At 41.2% G+C, this 19,685-nt stretch overlaps 1 protein-coding gene and 1 non-coding gene across 4 annotated transcripts in view; one reads left to right on the forward strand and one right to left on the reverse strand.

The window, feature by feature from the left end:
- Positions 1-19,685, reverse strand: part of JAKMIP2 (janus kinase and microtubule interacting protein 2) — a 188,569-nt gene that overhangs the window by 45,996 nt on the left and 122,888 nt on the right. For all 3 annotated transcript variants that reach the window (XM_061151667.1, XM_061151665.1, XM_061151666.1), the window contains exons 2-4: positions 17,486-17,761; positions 5,112-5,609; positions 1,471-1,680 (exon numbers count right to left, since the gene is read on the reverse strand). In XM_061151667.1, coding sequence (XP_061007650.1) covers positions 1,471-1,680; positions 5,112-5,609; positions 17,486-17,614 — 837 coding nt within the window. In that variant the 5' untranslated portion in view covers positions 17,615-17,761. The remainder of the gene's footprint in view (positions 1-1,470; positions 1,681-5,111; positions 5,610-17,485; positions 17,762-19,685) is intronic.
- TRNAA-AGC (transfer RNA alanine (anticodon AGC)) lies at positions 13,923-13,994 on the forward strand. The gene has a single exon. It is a non-coding gene; the product is annotated as a tRNA-Ala (tRNA).

Here is a 19,685-nt window from a genome sequence, read left to right on the forward strand (position 1 = left end):
TATGTCATGGCTTCCCACAGTTAGGTAGTTGTACTGCTATTACATAATTTAGCCAAAGAGAGTATAGAATAGGAGGTAGGGATGGGATCTGCAAATTCCTGCATACCTTTGGAGAAAAAGGTCAGATTCAGAAGACTGGTGCATTACCTCCACATATGAGACACAGTAGATTAATGGACAGACTTTGGTGGTAGATTTTGCCCAGATCAGCTGGCTTCCACACTGGTGTAATAGTCATGGAATCACTTCACACTTAGCAATCATAGATTAATTCTGTGCTCTGGAGTCCACAGGACCATTACACACTTACATGTCCATTGTCATTTTACATTTTGATAGTGCTCTACTGTTGACAAAGCAGTTCCACACACATTATATCTCTAGATTCATAGTATCCTGGAAGATTTTGCAGAACCAAGAAGATTTAGTGAGGTCTAAGTTGTTCAAGGTCTCTATCGGTAGCTCAATAACTACCATGTATTGGATGCTATGCACCAGACACTATGCTCAATATTTTGCATATCTTTTCTCCTAACCTCAGACTAGCTCTATGGAGTACCACTACTGCTTCTGTTTTACAGATAGGGAACTCTGAGCTGTCAAAGGATCTGCTAAAGTCACACGACAAACAGCAGATCCAGAATTTAAACTAAAGGGTATGACTTCAGAACATATTCTCTTGACAATTTTGCTACACTGCAGGTAGGTGTCAGTGATAGAACTAAAACTTACATCTGCTAAAATCTAGTTCAGTATTCTTTCTGCCACCTACTAGAATATATATATATCTCAATTCATAAATTATTCATTACTGAGTTCTAAGTATTAGCAATATTTTGAAATCTATCTTTGTTCCTAAATAATACATTGTCATCTTTTTAGCAGATAAATACTTTGAGAGATAAAAGATATGAAAGTAAACTATATACAAGCTGATTTCTATCACTAAATGTCTAAAAATAATTTCTCATATAGAATGATGAAAATACAGGAAAATAAGTGTCAAACTCAACCAGACTTGAAGTTTTCAGATGATGGTTACAAATGGTTTAGTCTTTTACACAGTTATACATTTTGACCCCTGTATATGATAACCGTTTTTACCAGTTTCCAATTCAATTGTTCATACAAGGGAAAATTCCCAGTCTTGGCAAGGGGCAAAGTATTTTCATCTAATTGGTGATTCTTAAAATACGCTGATGTCTGGACAGGTATCATTTGGCTAGAAAAATTCTATGAAGAATTTTAAAAGATCTGTAATTCTCTTGTGATCAGCTAAGAGCAGTGCAGATCACTTTGTTGTCTATGAGTATAGAAAACCCTGCTCCCAAGATACTCCCTGGTTTTATAGCAGGAGATAGAATTGATTTCTCTGTAGTAAACAGGAAAAGAGCTTAAGTGAAAAGTAAAACTTAGGTACTAAATAAAAGATGACTCTTGAGTCTTTAACTTCAACTTGAACAGACTTACCGGACTGCTGCAGTGTTCAGAGCCGTCTCCTGCCCTTCCTGGGATTTCTCGTTTTGGACTGCTCATGTTACATTCAGCCTCCTTGACCAGAAAGAGCTGTTCATCCAAAGCCTCCTTCTGGAGCTGGAGCTTCTGTACATAGCCTGTTTGGGTCTCCAGTTCCTTTTCCAGAGAAAAGATGATCCTGTCCTTGGCTTTGATCTCATCCATCTGAATTAAATGACACCCAGGACATTTTGTTTAACAATGCTGCAAAGAAATGCATCTTCACAATGGTATGAGCTTAACTTCTTTCTGCTCATTGAAACAGGAAAAAAAATCATGAATACGACAAGTATATTTAATTCAGGAATAAGGCAAACTGGTGTCAAGGAGGGTAATTTTTTTTCTCTTTAGTATACCCTGTGTAGATGCTGTGATTCAGTATATTGTTTGAAATAGTCTTGGTTGGTTGAATATAGAAAGCAAAAGTTAACTCAAAGACAGGTTATTAGTGTTAATTAAAGACAGATACTAAATATTCTACTACAATGTTTCCCAGGACAACGTGTGATGTTACTTCCTACTTGGGGGAATGAGCTTTGAATTCCTTTTAAAAAGCAGTAACAACAATGAACAGGTCATTGAACCTGAACAAGCTTCAGTATTTCTAGTAGCTTCATCATTTTCTAAGGCCAGTATGTTTGCATTCAGGTGATGAGTTTGTCCTTCCATGGTTCATATTATATGGCTCCTTTCATTCCTATCCATTTTCCAGAGCAGCTAGTTCTTAGCAACCATTTTATTATTACCATCAGAAAATCATGGTTGGGACAAGAACAGGAACAGAAAATACCTGGCAATATTAGCCACTGTTTTCCCACCTGTATCTGTGGGATACATTTATTGTTAAGTCTGAGCATGGTTTCAGAAATACTTCTCAACTAAAGGCCAAAAACATTTGGTACCTGTTGATCAGATTTCCATCAGACTAAAAACTTTCTGCCATCCCTGGGTGAGGGCTAGTGAAATTATTGTCTATAAATAATCTTTGAAGAAAGCAAGCCTTTCTTCTCATTTCATTATATTCTATGAGAATATTAAAAATGAAAATAGGGTAGGTAAGTAGACACATTTAATATAAATAATATTATACTGTTCTCCTCTTTATAAGAATGTCTCCTTACACATAACAAATCACTTTGTGTAAATATTTCTTTGCTGTGTTCCTAAGACCAAAATACATTTTTGAATATATTTGGGACAGAAATTGTGTTATACAATCACATTTATCCACATGTAACTATTTGTGAGCTACTGCTTCCAAGTCACACGATTAAATTTTAGATCATTTTGGGGAGGTCATGGTCCTGGGATATCATCTGATAATTTGGCAAGTAATCAAACACTGCCCTGTTAATTTGGGAGTAAACGCATTGTCTTTATTTTTATCTCCTTGTAGTAGACTTGAGTCTAGTGTTATTCTTATCTAAGTAGCATGTTCATTTGCTAGATCTGCTATCTATGGTTTATTTACAGTTTACCAGCACTCTAGATCTGCATGTTCCTACTTGGTTTTGATGTACCCTACATAAATAAACCTGCTGGGAAGTCACCTCATCACACCCATATAATCATTCTCATCATCACAACTGAAATTTATTGATCTTTTAATACATTCAATGCATTCAGGGTCTTACATATCTTATCTCATTTTAAAACAATCCTATTATGTAGTTTCTGTTATCACCGTTTCACAAGTGATGACTGAGGACCCAAAGGGTAAAGAGCTTGATCATGGTCATATGGCTAATAAATGACGAAGCCTGATTTAAAATACAGACTTATGACCCTAGAGCCCATTCTATTAGGCACTGTGCTATACTTCTGCCAAGATTACCCTTCCAGCATTTTCTCAAAGAGGTTTTCTGTAGAATATCAAGTAACTAGTGCCAAGGAGTCTCAATTGCATACTGGTTGTGAGCATGGACTCTGGTTTCAGAATACTGAAAATCTTTCAAATTCCTAGTTCTTAAGTAGGGAGGGGGTACATACCAGAATTCTCTGGGGAAATTTTCTACACAGGATCACTTCCATTTCTCTCCCTTTCTGTTCCACAAATGGAACTGGGTGTTGGGGTAAGAACAAGATTAGAAGGAATAAATGAAGACAAGTACTTCTGTATTACTGAAAAAGTTTCCCATTTTTCTGTTTGCACTCAATTTTTGAACTAATATTCAGAGAAACTAGATTGTACACTGTTACTCAGAGAGATATCATGTCTGTCTCTGCAATGTGCCAGTGAAAAGAAGTCATGAAAAAATTACAACCATGGATGGGTTGATGTACTTGTAGACTTATACTGAAATCATTGACCAACAACAATATTTAATGTAAAGCTTCCTTTTCATTTACCTACCTGCTGACTCCAGAGTTCACTTTCTGATTCTTTCTTCAACAGCCACTGGTGTTTTAAAAACCAAAGGCAGGGCAGAGAACAATATTTCTGCACTGCGTTTGGTCTTTATTGTCAACCAATACAATAGCACGAATTGCAAATTAAAAAATTTGTAAAGTGTGGCAAAGGCAACATTTACAGTCACACCATATTGCAGTACAAAGAAAATTACATATTTAATTTTTTTCTAATATGTCCTCTGATAACCACTTTTTACATAAAATTGAAATTGTAGCGATATCATCCAAGGGACATAATTAGAATTCTCAAAATATAAACGGTTAGAATCAGCAGATACAAGAAGGAAAGTGTTTTTAAAGTTCTTTTCTAAGAAAATATTTTTAGAGAAGCACGAAGTACACCTGAACAGGTGATAGTTAATTTGATAATATATAACCCAGATATAACTGATGCTAAACATTCTGAATACAGATGCAAATAAACACTTCTAAGACAAGGTCAATCTGCAACATGATAGCTTTCACACAGTAATTCTATTTGTTTTACTTTTAAGCATAGTGAAAAGACTGATGTGGCTTTTGGTCATACACATTAAAAAAAAAAAGCTTCAACTCAGTAGGGGTTGAAGTAAGTCTTAGAAATTGGTTAATAGCAAGTAAGCTAGGTAGGAATGACAACCAATTGAAGAATTATAATGGTCTCTATTTTGAATTGCCTCCATTTACTTTGGGAAAGAAGAAGATCTATTTGTAAAATGACTAGGGGTTTTATAGCTCTACGTCTTGCCTTCAGGCATGGTTCCTGGGGAAAAACACGTGAATCCCTCAGTATTCCCAGAATCCCAGTGGCTGCCATTTTCAGACACCTTGAAAGCCAAAGAAAATTCCCCTGCCCCTGTAAAAACATTTTATAAATGGAAAGCCTACACACGCCGATGTTGGAAGAGTATATCATTCAGAAAATTTCTATATACACCCAAGGAAACAGGAGCCATTAAATAGATAACTCTCCATACGGGTGAGGCTAGAAAAATCCACTTTTTATGAGAAAGTTGACTTCAAAATCTTTTACCTTTTACAATGCCAATTTTGGCCTGGGTGCATCTATTTACCTGTTGACTTATCTTGTACTAGACAGAAGGAGGGCACTGTTTATAATCGACTCATGAAAAGATACCCGAAAAAGCAAGCCCCACGGTGCTCGGAAGCCTGGAAAGAGAACGGTTCTGCCCTGGGTTACTAACCAGCCTCCGAATATCCCGCTCCGACTCCCACTTGATCTTGGAGATGGCTTCCTGGTGGGACTGATGCTCACTCCTGAGGTCCCCAGCCTTGATTTTATCCGCTTGGATCATGTTGCTCAGCGCCTCGTCCACCTGCTTCTTGGCCGTTTTCAGGTCCGCAATCTCCTGCAAGAGCTTAAGGCGCTCGGCGTCGAAGAGTTTCCGGGCCTCCTCGCGGGCCTCGATGGTGAGCGCTGTCCTTACTTTGTCGCTGCTGCCGTCCCGCAGCGCGCACAGCGCCGACTTGAGCCTCTGGATCTCGCCGTCCCGCACCTTCACTGTCCGGGCCATCTCCTGCTCGTGCTGCTTGATGAGGTTCTCCCGCACGGCCTGCAGCTCCTTCATCTTTTCCTCGTGGAGCTTGGCTTTGAGCTCTGTCACCAGGACCGTGTGCTTCCGCTGCTCCAGCTCGCGGATCCGCTTGGCTTCTTGAGTCTTCTCTCGCTCGAGTTTAGATACCTGAGAGGCGAAGGGAGGAAGAGAGGTGAGCCTCGTCAGAAAGATGTGCTCCTAGGCAGGAGTGGCAGCTCGGATCCCTGGGATCTCCTAATGCCTCACCTCTTTTCAAATTCCAGCCTACAGTGGAAGGAGGGAGCGGGGAGGGGGCCCGCGGGAAACCACAGGCCTTTTTATGCTGGGAGGACAGCATGGGAGGGCTTCCCTGACAGCTCAGTTGGTAAAGAATCCACCTGCAATGCATCAGAATCCGGTTTGATTCCTGGGTCGGGAAGATCCCCTGGAGAAGGGATAGGCTACCCAACTCCAGTATTCTTGGACTTCCCTTGTGGTTCAGCTGGTAAAGGCTCTGCCCGCAAAGCGGGAGACCTGGGTTCGATCCCTGGGTTGGGAAGATCCCCTGGAGAAGGGAAAGGCTACCCACTCTAGTATTCTGGCCTGGAGAATTCCATGGACTGTACAGTCCATGGGGTCACAGAGAGTCTGACAAGGCTGAGCCACTTTAACTTTCACTGTATGTGAAAGCAGGACGTATCTGAGGATGCTTCCAATACTTTGTTCAGACAAATATTTGATGTTCTGGGGCTTTACTATTTTGTATAGTCTTCAGGCAAGCAGCACAGGCATTACCCAGAGGCTTATCAGAAATGCAGGGGATCCATCCCAGACCTATGAATGAGAGCCTGTGTTTAACACATCCCCCAGTGACAGACATACACATTAAAATTAGGAAGTTGTGCTCTAATGTTTCTCATCTTGGTGAGGAGTTCAAAATAGATCATCTGGAGATCATTCTAGACTACATATCCCTAGTGAGGTCTAAACTGATAACTGTGCATGTCCTAGAACACCCAGGATAGTCCACAGTTCAATATTTTGATCCGACTAAAAAGTTGTGCCTAAAGTGATAGCATAAAACATTTTCCTTTCTTTTTCTTCTTCTTCTTCTTTTTTTTTTTTTTTTCTTTTTTGAAGAGAAGATAACTGCTGCTAAGGGGGAGGTAAGGAATGAAGATGGTTGATACGTCCTCAACTTCACCTTCCTTACCATAGCAACTTGGTTCCACCCCCCAAATTTTCACAGATACACACACACACCAGCAAAAACCCCTGCAGTACAAGGACCTCTGTGTTACAGGAGGTCAGTGGCTGTTATTTTGGCTACATGGGTGTCTGTCTGCATTCTTCACTATCTGAACTCTTATCTCCCTCTCTTCCCCATCTATGTCAACAGTCTGGGGAATTTAATAAAGTATTGCTTCTAATCTTTTTACCTGCAAGGAGACAAGAAAAAATTCTCCTGTGTTTTTTACTATTTCCAATGGTAATACAGATCTCTTTATAGATAAGCAATAGCACTGCCTTAATTTGGCTGTGAGTTCGTCTCTGATTTAGTAGATGAGTGTGTGGCCTGGCATCTGTAGCTTAAAAAAGCCTCTCTAGGCTCTTGTACTGTCCTCCTCCTACTGTCATCTCTGCTGCCTTTCTTTGTTCCTCTGTCTCAGTCTTTTGCACACAATCACACACAGGCAGTAACCTAGAAAAAGGGAAAAATCGGGCAGCCCCAAGAGTAATATCTAGGTGAGTGATACTGAGTCTCTGCCAATTGTAAAATTAGAACAGTTTGCAAAATAATTGCTGAGCCTTTCCAGCTGAAAAATGGTAAGATCCAAATTCCTTATTGAAACAATTGTAATTATGACATAAAGTGTCTGAGATTTTACTTACCTTAATGGTTTACCTACCTTTAGCTAGAACAGGATTTTCTAAGTCCACATGTCATTCTATGAATATTTGATTTTAAAGGTACAACAATTATTCCCACGTAGGTTATTCTAAAAGGACTCGGGACACAAGGAGATTTGGCGAAATAAACAGTCAGGCATCCCCAAACAACTGTTCTCGGGTCTTGCCTCCAGCCCAGCCCCAGGTCCCCTCCCAAGTGTCTGTTAGCTCACAGGTTCTAGAGCAGCGCTGTCCCACACGGTGGCCACTAGCCACAGCGAGCACTTGTCATACTGGAAAGTCTGAACTGAGCCTGGCCCCAGGTACAAAATACTCATCCCATTTCTAAGACTTAGTATGAAGTAAACATTAATATATCATTAATAATTTTTATATTGGTTGAAACTATAATATTTTGAAGTTTTTTTTGGCCTTGTGGCATGTGGGATCTTCCTCAAGCAGGGATCAAACCCATGCTCCCTGCATTGGAAGTGTGGAGTCTTAAACAATGGACTGCCAGGGAAGTTCAAAACTATATATAGTATTTTGGATAAATTAGGTAAAATAAAGTATACTATTAAAATTAATTTGGCTTATTGTTACTTTTTAAAATTGTAGTTACAAGAAGTTTTAAAATCACATATATGGCTTGCATTTGTGGCTTGCATTATATTTCTTTTGGACAGTATTACTCCAGAGTTCTTGGAGGTTCATTTACCAAACTGAGCTTTCATCACACTGCTGCGGACATTCTCTGAGCAAAATCCTGTTATGATCTATGTGCCAGGGCTTCTTCCTGTTGGGGAATAGAATCCCAACACTTCAACTGCCCCTTTCAGCTCTCAGAAGACTTGGCTGGACTTTCAGCCCCTATTTTAACTCCTCACTCGACATCTCAGGCATAGAGCAGTATTCTATTTTCTGCACACACCCTGAATCTCTACACCTCTGTGCCTGCCTAAGTTTCTTCTTCCCGATCCGCCCTTCCCTCAGCTCCTTTTGGGATCCTCTCATTCCTCCTGACCCAGCTAGATGCTACCCTCTCTGGTCATAACACCCTGATCACCCAGGACCAAGCTCATTTCTTCTGCATTTGTCTTCTCAGTGCAGTTTGTTAACACCTCCTTGCTGGTCTCTTCCACATTTTTCTTTATGCTGTATATATATATATATATATTTTTTTTTTGGTACACTTGTCTGTCCTCACTATCTCCTCTCCTACCCCACCTTGATCGGAAACTCCTGGAAGGCTGCCAGTGAGCCTTGTTCATCACTGTCTACCCAGTGGTTGTCAGCATAACACAGAAGACAAAAGAGCATGCGTGAAATTAAAGAATGTAAGCCAATATGTTTCCCTGGCTAGCCTCGTAACCAGAGGCAGGAAAAATGTATCCTGTCATACATTTTAGAGAACATAGGCTTGCACTGTTACCCAGAGCAGCCCTCATCTATCCCTTCCCTGTATAAAACAATAAAAGAAAAATACCCCCAACATATAATGTCTGCCTGTGCTCTGTTTGATATTTCTCCCAATGCTTCAGTAATGACTGCCTAAATCTTACTTCCCATTTTTTCTACAATGAACTGAAGACGGGCTTTCTAGACTATGAGTGGGCAAACAGTACCCTATGAGCCAAATCAATCCCGCCCCCTCCCCCTTTGTGAATAAAGTTTTATTGGAACACAGCCAGGCCCATCCATTTCCATGTTGCCTATGGCTGCTTTCGCACTACAATGAAGTTGAGTAGTTTCACAGAACCTCTCTGGCCCACAAAGCCTAAAATATTTACTCTTTTGTACTTCACAGAAAATGTTTGCTGATTCTTCTTTAATATAATGTAATTTTTGAAAAGAGGGGCCTTATTTTTCACTGAGTTAGAATCTCTGATAATTTACCTTCCATCTAATTTACCTTGGGGAAATTAACTCAAGTGATAGGAAACTATCATCTTCAATTGAAGATGAAATTGATCATCTTCAATTTCAGCAAGATGTATTTACATTCCTTAGGCATTTGGAACAGTATCATGACCATAAGAGCAGATAGGTAATGGGTTATAAGGGGAATTTTAGCAGCTTTTCCTAAAACAATGAAAAGCTGTAGTAAAAATGGATAAAGGGTAATGAATTCTGGGTTTGTATTTTGATTTCACCATCTACTGTCTTTAAGAAAGTTGCTTTATCCTGAGGATCTTTGATTACACATTAAAAAATACCTGTAAAAGACATATTTTTAGGATTAAATTAGATAACAAATGGGAAAGTAGCTTAAATTGTAAAGTACTGTAAAATGTAAGGTAATATTATATTGGATATAAGAGGAAATACTCATGACTTAAAATTATTTATGTGAAGTTCTCTGCAGATGTATTAGATTATACCAGTTTGTGATTCTGTAATTTCTCTCAAGTTATAAACACTAATCTTTTATGTGTAGACCCGAAAAGAGATGAATGAAAAAGAAAAAAAAAGTGAAAATACAGGTGTATGGAAAATATACTCCAGCATGAAGACAAAACAAATAGGAACACACACTGGCGTTTTTGTCCATCACTTAAAGGAATCCACAGAATTCAAAAAAAGAAAAAGAAAAGATATTGAATTACTTTTGGCACTTTTTAATGTCTACTTATTTGGTTGTCATGGAAACTTTCATTTTTGGCAGTATTTCTAGGTACGGTTTTTTTTTTTTAAACTTGAAAAGAGTTTCACTATGAAGGAGATACAGAGTGTGAGTGACATCTGGGAGGAAAAAAGAGTCAATAAAAATTTTGTAGTAAAAACATTTTCTGAAAATTATTTAAAGCTCAGATTGTACCACTAAGAAATAGATTTTATTATCTTAATGTAAAAAAAAAATCTTAATGTAAATCATGAAAATGAGCATACAAAAAGATGAAGAACTACTCCTGAGTAATATGAAAAAATGTGAAGATAATACTTTGAATGGTAAAAGTTAATTAGTTGATTGAAGAGAGAATCAATTTTTACTTGTGGAAATGTTATATGGACAAAAATTTCAGCTCCACCACAAAAAATAGTAGGCATTTATCGGGGGCTTAACTTACTACGTATGAATTAGGCACTTTTTTAAAGGATTTACACGTATCAAAACACTTAACTTCCTAGGTGGTTCTACGATGTAAGTAGTATTTATTACATCTGAATTTCTGATGAGAAAAGTGGGGAACAGGCTCTACAGAAGCACAACATAAAGAAGGCTGATCGGGGTCCAGGTGGGCCAGCAGCCAGGTCAGGGCAGATCCCAGATCTAGTTTGCTCTGAAAGCTTTGGCAAGCTGGGGCCCCAGACTCAGCCTCAGTTTACTCATGTGTAAACTAGGATTGGTGATATCTTTCTTTGTTGCAAGGACTGACTTCCATAATCCAGCAAAGTCCTTTGGATAGGCTGGAAGACATGGGCGATTATTAACTATTAATACATGGTAGATATTAAATATTAATTTGATGAGCATTATTGCACATTAATATTTTATCATGCAATGTATACTAATACCATGAACAACATAAACCTAAATACCCATATTATGGTGGTAAGATGAGTGCTACTATTATTATATTATAAGACCTTAGCAACTATTTTCCTAATAGAGATGTTCAAAGATAAAATTGGGTTTCCTCAAGATGTCCTGAGTTTCTTGGTGGCATCTCATCTTAACTTGGAAGACACCTGTCTAATGTATACAAAGAAGTTATAGGGGGTAGGGTGGGACAGGGCCCGAGGGTGAGCACTGAATAGAGATTTGAATAAAAGACTTCCTATATCCCTTTTACTCCAGAGGTTTTATAAAAAAAAAAAATCATTAGGAAAATTTAATGCTGCTTCCACTATGATAGAAGGAAGAAAATTCATGACTAGCTTCCCAGGCTTCCCATTATATTTTCTTCTTTTGTCCTAATTCTAGTTTTGCCATTGAAAAATGCCACTGTAAATTCTGCTAAGATAAAGAGGGTAATGTTTGAGCTTTAATGTGATCTTAGAAATCTAGGATTAAACATTGGACTGCCTATCAAAGGTAAGGAGGGTTGAGAGGTTATCAAGACAAGACAAGCCAGCAAAATGTTCAGCTTGGATTATCTGCATCAGATGTAGCCAGAGATCTAAACGCACAGTGGGCTGGCAGGGGTTTTCATGGGCACTAAGTAATTCTCCGACAGGAGATGTGAAGAGGGAAAGGCTGCCGCCATAGGAATGGGGCTCATAAGGGCTTCCCTGGTAGCTCAGCTGGTAAAGAATCCGCCTGCAATGCAGGAGTTCCCAGTTCAATTCCTGGGTTGGGAAGATCCCCTGGAGAAGGGATAGGCTACCCACTCCAGTATCCTTGGGCTTCCATGGTGGCTCAGTTGGTAGGATCCGCATGCAATGCGGGAGACCTGGGTTCGATCCCTGGGTTGGAAAGATCCCCTGTAGGAGTGCATGGCAACCCATTCCAATATTCTTGCCTGGAGAATCCTGAAGGACAGAGGAGCCTGGTGGGCTACAATCCATGGGGTTCCAAAGAGTTGGACACAAACAAGCAACTAAGCACAACACAGCATAAGGGAGATTTTATACAACCTGGGGAAGTAGTAAAAGCTTCTCTCTTTTCATTTGTTGCTTTTAGCTATTTAGGTTTCCTGAAAACAAAACTAAATTTGCACAAAGCAAGAAGTACTGGATGCCCAGTGTGGGCCCTGAACCTGCAAACTCTAGAGCACTAGCCTGAGAAGACAGAAGGTTGGCTGGTTTTCTGAGAGCACCCTGGAGGCAACAGAGTGCAGTGGCATAAGAAAGCGCCACCTTGATCACAGCCTTAGAGAAGATGGGAATTCCCATTTTGGCTCCTCCTCTAGCTGTGTCACTGGGAGCACATGAATTACACAGAACTTGTGTTCTTTCTCAGCGAAATCAGAATAGTAATCAGATGCTGCCTTTGTCCCAGGTTCTCAGTGAGGACTGCTTTGCAGTCTAAAGGGCTGTTCTAAGGGTGGAAACTCCTTTCTGGAGCTGACTCTGCCCAAAGCAAGCATCCCAGGCCTGCCACCCTGCAAACTTGACCCTTAGAGGCCTGTCCTCTGCTGCTGCTTCATCCCCTCTGTGACTGTGGGCTTCACTGTAGCTGCAGGCTGCCTCTGAGGGAGAGGAAGAAAGCCTGGGGAACTGGGTGGGTGGATTTCACATCGCACAGCAATCCCTGGTATGCTTACACACCCTGAGCAGCAGATCAGTGTCCACAGAGGAGACACACAGGAAAATACCATGGCTTAATGGCTCAGTGCTGGTCCAAGAAAGACAGATCTGGTGGAAATATTTCCTCCACCCAAGCCTGGGGTGGCCCCCCTCAATCAATACTATGATATGCCATGGGGTTTTGGGGAATGTTTTAAAAAGAATCATGATAATTCACTCAACAAGTAGGACATGTCTCCTACATGTCAGGCAGCACTGTGAACACTGGGGATCCCTTACTTAGGGGGTCCCTGAAGCAGGCAAGGAAGCATACATTTCAATAGAGCAGGGACAGCAGGCAAGAAACCAGAAAACAAACAAATGACATAACTTCAGACAGTACAGAGTCCTGTGATTAAAGCACTACAGGGCGATGTGCTAGATAGAGTACATGGTATGAAGGGACAGTGGCATGTAACTTGGTGATCAGGGAAGGGTCCTGAAGAGCTAGAGCAGATTCCTTTCCCGACTATTTTGAAAGGACCTTAGCTCTTTTATGTTATCCATGATCTGCTCATTTCATAGATGCACAAACGCAGGCCCAGAAAGGTCATCCAGCAGAGAGACCTCACCTGTGTTCTTTCCTCTCCACCATAGGCCCCCATAGTTACATCCTTTTGGCCCCTATGATTGGAGTCCAGTCAAAATGACCTACCTATCTCCATGTTTTTTCCTATCAGTGCTTTACAAATCTTTCAGATAATTTCTACTCACCAGAAGTTGGCTGTGTCTAATATTTTAGTTTCATTTCCCTGCAGTGGAAATGCAGGCATCTATGGGAGAAGGATAGGGGCATATCCCCAACCCCTCCCCACCCCCCCACACACTTCATTTCTTCATTTGAAATTTGCATAATAGTATAAAGAAAAGTTCTGACATTGTCTCTTCCTCTGTCTATGGTTTTCAGTATTTTCCAGACATTCACATGTTTTAAGTATTGCACTGGCCCTGCAAAACATGTAAACAACCTAAATGCCCACTGATAAATAAATAGATGAAGAAAATGTCATATATCACCTCCTATACACACAATGAAATATTCAGCCATAGAAAGGAAGGAAATTCTGTCATTTGCAACACTATGCCAAATGAAATAAGCCAGATAAAGACAAACACTGTATGATCACACTTACATGTGGAATTAAAAAAAAAAAAATAGAGCTTATATATAGGGAATGGATTGGTGGTTACCAGAGGCAGAATGTAGGAGATGGCTAAGGTGGTTAAAAGGTACAAACTTCCAGTTACATGGTTAGTTCTGAGGATGTAATGTACAGCATGGTGATTATAGTTAACAGTCCTCTTAACAGTATCTGAAGATTGCAAAAAGAGTATATCTTAACAGTTCTCATCACAGCAGCTGGGGGCATAGCTCAGTGGTAGAGCACGTGCTTAGCATGCATGAGGCCCTGGGTTCAATCCCCAGTACCTCCATCTTCAGGGCTTCCCTTATGGCTCAGCTGGTAAAGAATCTGCTCACAAAGCGGGAGACCTGGGTTCAATCCCTGGGTTGGGAAGATCCCCTGGTGAAGGGAAAGGCTACCCACTCCAGTATTCTGGCCTGGAGAATTCCATGGACTGTACAGTCCATGGGGTCGCAAAGAGTCGGACACAACTGAGAGACTGTCACTTTCACTTCACTTTCACTTTCATCACAAGAACAAAAACTTTGTAACTCTGTGAGGTGATGGCTCTTGACTAAACTTATTGTGATAATCATTTCACAATTTATACATATATCAAATCATTATGTTGCACACATAAAATGAACACAATGTTATACATCAATTATATCTCAATAAAACTAGGGGAAAACACATTTGAAAAAAGAGTGCAGATGTGGGAGGAGAGGGAAGGGGAGTTGAAGACCTAGCTCTGTCACCAACAAGCACGTGACTCTGAGTGAACTGCTTTATCTCACTGAGCCTTGGTTTCTACATTTGTAAAATGTGGATAATGACAGTGCCCACCTCAGAGAATGGTAGTGAGGATGAAATGTGATAACTGAATTATAACACAACATGTTTGATGATATCTGCTCAAAAAATACACACACATAACTTAGGAGGTCAACACAACTATTACCCCATGCGACAAAGGAAGACACAGGTATTTCATAACCTGCTCAGGGTCACTCAGGTGCTAAGGGAAAGAGCTGGGATTATGTGAAGAAGAAAAGCAGTTCTTACCATGTGTGACAGATAGTAAACATTCAATAAGGTCCAGCATGTGTGACCCTGCTCTATCTGCAATATTTTCTGCAAATGTCAATGGGATGATTTGTCTTTCTGGAAAAATGAGTAATATCCCATAACTCCAAAGGTTTCCACTCTTTAACTGGTCCATTCCCCTGAGGTTAAATTGTCATTTTATCATCCTAGCCTTGGAGTCAAACTGAGAGTGTGAATTCACATGTCGGCATTGTTCATGTTCTCTCTCTTAAAGCCTGGGCCTTTGGTAACACAACCGTATTTATTTTAATAAAACTGCTTTATGACTTGCTTGCCCTCTAAATTCCCTTTGCTCTTTGGGGAATGCTGCTGACAGGCGGTGAGGCTTTGCTGTCGTCCCTGTGCTAGGATTATAATTAACTGCCAAGGAGAGGGAGTCTGGGGGAGGGGCAGAGGGTGGACGACAAGGGTAGTGCTTTCATTTCAGAGTCTGGCTTCTAGTCTCCTGTCAGAGGAGACTGAAGATCTCCTCTTGTCTGACCTGCTGGCTTAGACACCAGTGCCCAGCCCTGGTAAACAGGCAAGATAAACAGTTCTGTCCACAGTCAAGAGTTACCCCTTTTAAAAGACTAGCACATGTGGGAAATGGCAGGGTTGGGATCTGCAGGGCCTCTGCCTCTTTAAAATCTCATGAGCTTGCTCTCTGTAAACCAGCGGCAGGTTATGGCTCCCAGTATCCAGACGGATAGCCTTCTTCCCATGAAGGTAGTTTGTCATTCTGTTGTTACTACAATTAAAGCTGCCTGCTTCCCTTGAAATGTTATGTTGCCCCAGGGAAAGTTAAAACCAATGAAATGTTCATAGCTTGTCGACCTGGAAGGAACTGTGGAGTGGAGTGTTTGTCAACATGAAGTCAAAGAACCACCTCCATGGGGACTGTCTGGACTGTGTGCTGGAATTGCAGTCCTGATCCTCATCACTCCTACTTTATCAGAATCTTTGGACTCTAGGCCCAGAGATCTCAATTTTTAATAAGTTCCCTCAGGTTATTCTAATTTCCAGTGACTCTTGAGAGACAAGGAGATGGAGAAACAGATTCAGTCATCTGAATTACAGATCAATACATTGAGAAATTGAAATTTGTCCCTGAGGAGAGAGAAAGGCAATATTCTGATTTTCTGATTCTTACACAAACATTTTTGACTTTGTTTTTGTTTGTTTTGTTTTATGACACCACATTCTTTTTAACTTTATGGAAACTGAAAAATACCCTTCACAAACTTTACACTGGGGCTTGCTTATCCAAGGTCAAGGCTTAGCTGAGACAGGGGGCCAGGAGCTTTGGCCAATTCAAGCTTTATTATTGTTCAAACCAGGAGAAATACATCTGGGAGAAAAGAACGAATTAAAATGTAACGGTAAAGTCAAAGAAGAAGACGCAGTAAAAAAGAGTAAGGATACAAGTTGTTTGTGACTTGATCAAGAACATTTCCTTACTACACAAAGAGTTATCTCTTTAAGGCAATTTTACACTGACATGATTGTCTCTAGATTGTTTCTAGTCTCTAGCAAAAATGTCTTACGCCAGTCACGTATTTCAAAATGATTTCCTGTCCACGACTCTGTTTGATATCCATACTGCACTAATAAGAGAAGCATTAGCATATTCATTTAATGGATGAGACTCAGAAGCAAAGAAACTTTCTTAAGTCTAATTAGCAACTGACTCAAGCATACCAGATATAAGAAGGGATATTACTATGAATTTTCTTTTCAGAATTTACTATGTGCCAAGCAGCTCTCTGAGCATCTGACATGAATTTTCTCATATACCCCTTATCACTCCTTTATGTAAGTGTCTAATTTAAACCTCCCCCCAGCTCTACAGGATAATAGTAAAGTATAAGGATAGAAATCACCTTTCAGTCATTCATCTACTCATTCAACAAATATACGTTGAGCTTTTCAGTCCTGGACATTTATTTAAGCTCCACTGATAGGTAAGTGAGACTGCTGTCACAGTGATTACACTTGACTGGGGAGAGAGAAGCATTAAACAAGTAGTCAATATATAAATACAAAAACTGCGCGCTGAGATGAACCAGGAAAAGGCAAGCCTTAGGGAGTGTGTGGACCCAGGAAGTGCTCTGTTTTGGAGATTGTAGTCAGATGCTTGACTAGAGCTGACACTTGCAGGAGGTGTGGAAGGAGCATGCTGCTGGCTGGGGAAGAACAAGGGCAAAGGCCCAAATGTGATGGGCGTGTGTCCCCTGGTCCAGCGAAGAGGCTGGAGCAGAGTGATCTGGGGACAGCAGTGGTAGGAGATGAGTCAGATGATGGAGAGCTGGAGCGGGGAGGTCCTGATGTGATGGGCAAATTTCTATGACTGAGAGAGACGGGCAGCCTTGGAGGGTTCTGAGCAGTGGAATGACACAATGGACATGCTTTACAAAGATTTCTCTAAATGCCTCATGGGGAATAACTGCAGAAGGCAAGGGTGGGACCTGATCCAGGCCACACGCTTATTCATTTATCCAGAGGTGGTGGCGATGGGGAGTGTGGTCTGAATTTTTACATCTGGCTTCCTGGGCAGGCAGAGCTCATGAGCAGGGTTTTCAATTTTGTGTGCTCACATCCCTTCTGCCACACACAGGGAATCTCCCCATGTCCAGGGGTTGGTGCCCCCTCTGGCAACTGGCAGACAAGAGCCCACTGAGGCAGGGCGGCAGGCGGGCCGCAGGAAGCCGCACTCACCTTGGACTTCTCCTGATGCAGCTCTATCTGGATGTCTGTGAGCTTGGTCCTGAGGTCTTCGTTGGCAGCTTGAAGGGCGACAATGAGCGCCTCGGGCTTCTCGCCCTTATTTCGCCCTTTCTTGGACATTATTCCTTTCTGAATGGAGTCTGTTGGTGTTGAATTCCTCTCAAGCAGGGGCTGCCATGTTCCTGCGGCTTCTCCTGGGTGCCACGGCTCAGCAGCTACTGCGTGTTGCCCCTCGGGAAGGTCTCCTCAGCCACTGCCCTGGAAGCCCTGGGGGAGGCAGAGACAGTGGTTACCGCCACGACCGAGACCTGGGCCGCGTACCCGTCAGGCACTCAGCCTGAGTTGCCTGCGAGAGCCCCCTCCTAAGGGCTCCCAACCACTTGGTACATGAATTTAGGGCTGTCTTCCCAATGGGCTAGTCTGATCACGTCAGTGTCCCACTTAAAATCTTTCAAAGACCTATGAGTCCGTATACGAGTGTATCTTTCACATCTCAGAGTGCTCTTTACACCTGAATCTGCCCATTCTCCTAGGCTTACTTCCTCCACATCACTCACTTATATTCTGGGCGTAAAGATTCTTTCTCTCTTCCCATAAGGACTTTTCATTTCCCCCCATCCTTTGCCCTGCCTCCTCACACGGTCCTCAGCCTCACACACTGCCACACAGACAGTTTAGTCTGACCAACCTTCATGACTCCGTCAGGTCTTAGCTGGCAAGTCAGTTCCTCCTGGAAGCCCCCCAGCTGACCCCACCCCAGGTAAACACAGGTCCCTGTTTTTTAAGTGTGGTCACCTCCGTGAGTCTGTAAGCCTTGTGATGGTGATGATGATGAAGATATATAGGTAGGGATAAAGGTTTGTTGCTTTTGCCTTGGAAAACTAACATTTTCAATTTCAACATATTGTACTGAGCATAACATATAGAAGCCTATAGGGATTCCCTGATGGTCCAGTGGCTAAGACCCCTTGTTCCCAATACGGGGGTCCCGGGTTTGATCCTTGGTCAAGGAACTAGATCCCACATACCACATGAAGAGCTAGCATCCCACAACAAAGGTTGACAATTCTGCATGTTGCAATTAAGTCCTGGCAACCAACAAATTAAAAATTAAATTAAAAAAAAAGAAGTCTATAGTTTATAGTCTAATTAGTCAATAGTCTATACTGACTAAATAAATGAGTGACTCAATTAACCAACTATAGTAAATCTCCATGTCTCACAGTTTATCTATTGCATAATTCTAGGTCTTTTTATATATTGGATTTTCTTAAAGTCAAGTCTGTCTATGAGGAAACCATAAATCATCACATAGGGGACTTCCTTTCACAAATACTAAGTTAAATAGCTGGAATCTTTTTTTTTCCCCTAGTAGGTAACAAGGAAGCTATTGAAGCTCTTGGCTGGTAGGTGCCCTAACAGAGCAGTGCTTTGGTGTGGTTGTTCTGGTGGCATAGCAGCGAGAGAATGAGGAAGGGAGACCAGATGGGCCACTAAACTTCCAAGGTGAAGGATGATGTAGACCCAACCAGAACAGCAGTGAGAAGAAAGAAAAAAAAAAAAATGATGTGTCTTGATTTACAAATCTTTAAATGTGTCATAGGAACAAGGAGGTAAGAAAAATATAAATCCTAAACTGTTAAAGTCAGTGTAAAAAGCACGGCTAGATAAAGAAGATACTAGAGAGTTTCCCATGCAACCTTTCAGAAAATTGAGCATTTTGTATCTCTAGGTGCTTCAGTCCAGAACTAAGGGTAATTCCTACTGATGATCCATATGTTCCAGTAGCTGCTGCTCTATCGAGATTCCCTGGTATTCAGCCTTGGGGACCATGCTGGGATCCTGGGCTTTCTGCCATCCACCCATGACCACTGGGGTTATGCCCTTTAGAGATTGTCTCTAGGGAAAGGGGATAGGGAAAAGTTAGGAAGTTAGATCAGTCTGTTGCCAGCAGTCATGGAACTGTCCACCATATTGTACCCTAGGCTAGATGTTGGAGTGGTCCTTCATACTTATTTTGCAAATGTTGCAAAATAATTAAAGTGTATGGCTGAGAGACTTCTAAGTGGTTACAATTCGTTGCTTCTAGAATTGAAATGAATTCAACAAGAATTTATTGAAAATTTGTATGACAAATACCACTAGGCACAAAGATAAGTAAGATAGTATTTAACTCCAAGCAGGTTTTGGG

Source organism: Dama dama, chromosome 9 (assembly GCF_033118175.1).
Source record: "Dama dama isolate Ldn47 chromosome 9, ASM3311817v1, whole genome shotgun sequence".
Taxonomy (NCBI): domain Eukaryota; kingdom Metazoa; phylum Chordata; class Mammalia; order Artiodactyla; family Cervidae; genus Dama; species Dama dama.